This window comes from Culex quinquefasciatus, chromosome 2 (genome assembly GCF_015732765.1).
Source record: "Culex quinquefasciatus strain JHB chromosome 2, VPISU_Cqui_1.0_pri_paternal, whole genome shotgun sequence".
NCBI lineage: Eukaryota > Metazoa > Arthropoda > Insecta > Diptera > Culicidae > Culex > Culex quinquefasciatus.
This window is the reverse complement of record NC_051862.1, coordinates 31680494-31682205: the sequence shown is the minus strand read 5'-3', so window position 1 is coordinate 31682205 and position 1712 is coordinate 31680494. Positions and strand designations below refer to the sequence as shown.

General features: G+C 48.7%; 1 protein-coding gene across 1 annotated transcript; it reads left to right on the top strand.

Moving 5' to 3' along the window:
• The first annotated feature begins 478 nt into the window (after nucleotides 1–478).
• On the top strand, nucleotides 479–1153 carry LOC6050568. The gene has a single exon (XM_001867117.2). It carries the CDS (start codon nucleotides 479–481, stop codon nucleotides 1151–1153), a length of 675 nt encoding a protein of 224 aa, XP_001867152.2.
• Nucleotides 1154–1712: the final 559 nt, after the last annotated feature.

Here is a 1712-nt window from a genome sequence, read left to right as displayed (position 1 = left end):
AAACAACTGTCTTGGCAAGTTGTTTAAAATTGGTCGACTTCGACACCATTTCTAACCCTGATTGCTCACAGAGTTCCAACTCAACAGCTCTGGTTTCAACCCAGTTTGTCCAAACAATAGCAGCACGAGCTGAGAAATGCTGTAATTTTAGACAAAAACTGCATTGCACGGATTGTTTTGGCCCAAAAAAATACAATAATTCTAGCATCGTCCGGAATTCGATATCGGACAGTACGTGCCCACAGGACGGGGTGCGTTGGTGGCCCATGCCTCTTCCTACTCAACGTCATCAACACCGTAGTACAAGTCTGCTGCGGACAGTTGCTCCAAAGGTTAAGGAAGCAGATGAAAGTCACGTTCGGACGGTATTTTATAAGTAACGCAGCATCGGTCCTCAGCTCTAGTACGGGTTCAGGTGTTGTTTCTGGGAGGAATCGTTCCCCCCCGCTGTGTAACGGTGTTGTTCTTTTTTGAAGCTATGAAGATTCGGCAGCTAGTGGGGCTGAGTGCGGTGTTGGCCATCGGAGTTCAGTGGGTTCGCGGTCAAAACTGCGTCGGAACCGGTACCGATTTCATGTGTCCAGATCCGCAGGGATCGCTCGAGGTGTACGTGCGGCACGAGACCTACTGCAACCGGTTCTACAAGTGCATCGAGGGCAAGCCCGTCGAGGGTCGATGCCCCGCCGGCAGTTACTTTAACCCAGTGGAGAACCTGTGCTGCCCGGATGAGTCCCTCTGCTATCGATCTCAACCGTGTGTGGCTCCGGTCGAGGGTTGCCAGGGCTGTGTCAACAAGCTGATCCCAACCGGAGTCGATCCGTCCGAGTTCTTTGTGTGCAACTGTGACGGAACCGGTGAAGGTCACAAGTGTCCGTGGGCGTTCGATGCCTGTTCCAGGACAAACGTGACGCTAGTCTTTGTCAACGGACGCTGCCAGAACCCGAACGCGGCTGGAGCAACCACGGTGGAACCGGCTTCCACAACCACGGTAGCCCCGAGCTCGACGACTGAAGCTTCGACTACCACGGCGGAGACGACGACGACGACAGCTGCGTCTACGACGGCTGATTCTACGACGGAGGCAAGTTCGACTACGGAGGCATCTACGACAGAAGTGACTACGACGGTGGCGCCTGCCAAGCGGAAAAAGTAAACAGAGTTTGAAGGGTAAGTTGGTTTTCAGAAAAAGGTCTTGAACCACTGCAATCCCTAAGAATTACTAACAATTTTTTAATAAGACTTGATTCTCCATCATATTTTGCAGTTTTCCACTACCAAAACCTTTTTTTTTCGTTTCGTTCTTTATTTTATGCTTGTAAGTTTATTAAAAACAGTTTTAAATAAATAATTTTGTAATATTTGTTTTATTTTTTTCAGATCTCAGCCCAAATTATCATCGCACACACGCATTGTCGTAGAAACGACCCCGCCGGTAACCGCACTACAAACCAAACAATTAGTTTTAAAATGTATGCTCAACCTACTGAAACCTCACAACCGGCTTTCCATGTTTACCCGATTGATTAGCGACACCTGCGAAAGAAATATCTCCCGAGCTTCCGGTCTTCAAACTCTCCAAACACCAACGGATTCGACAACATCATTTCAAGTTCACCTTGGGTGGCTAATTATCGTCTCCCGGCACCACCAAGACAAGTGTGAATGACTAATCCAGAGCTGACACACTTATTCCATTTCATGTTGTTGGTCCC

Excerpts from the sequence above, each read along its gene's own strand:
- LOC6050568 (XM_001867117.2), top strand. The coding sequence starts at position 479 with ATGAAGATTCGGCAGCTAGTGGGGCTGAGTGCGGTGTTGGCCATCGGA.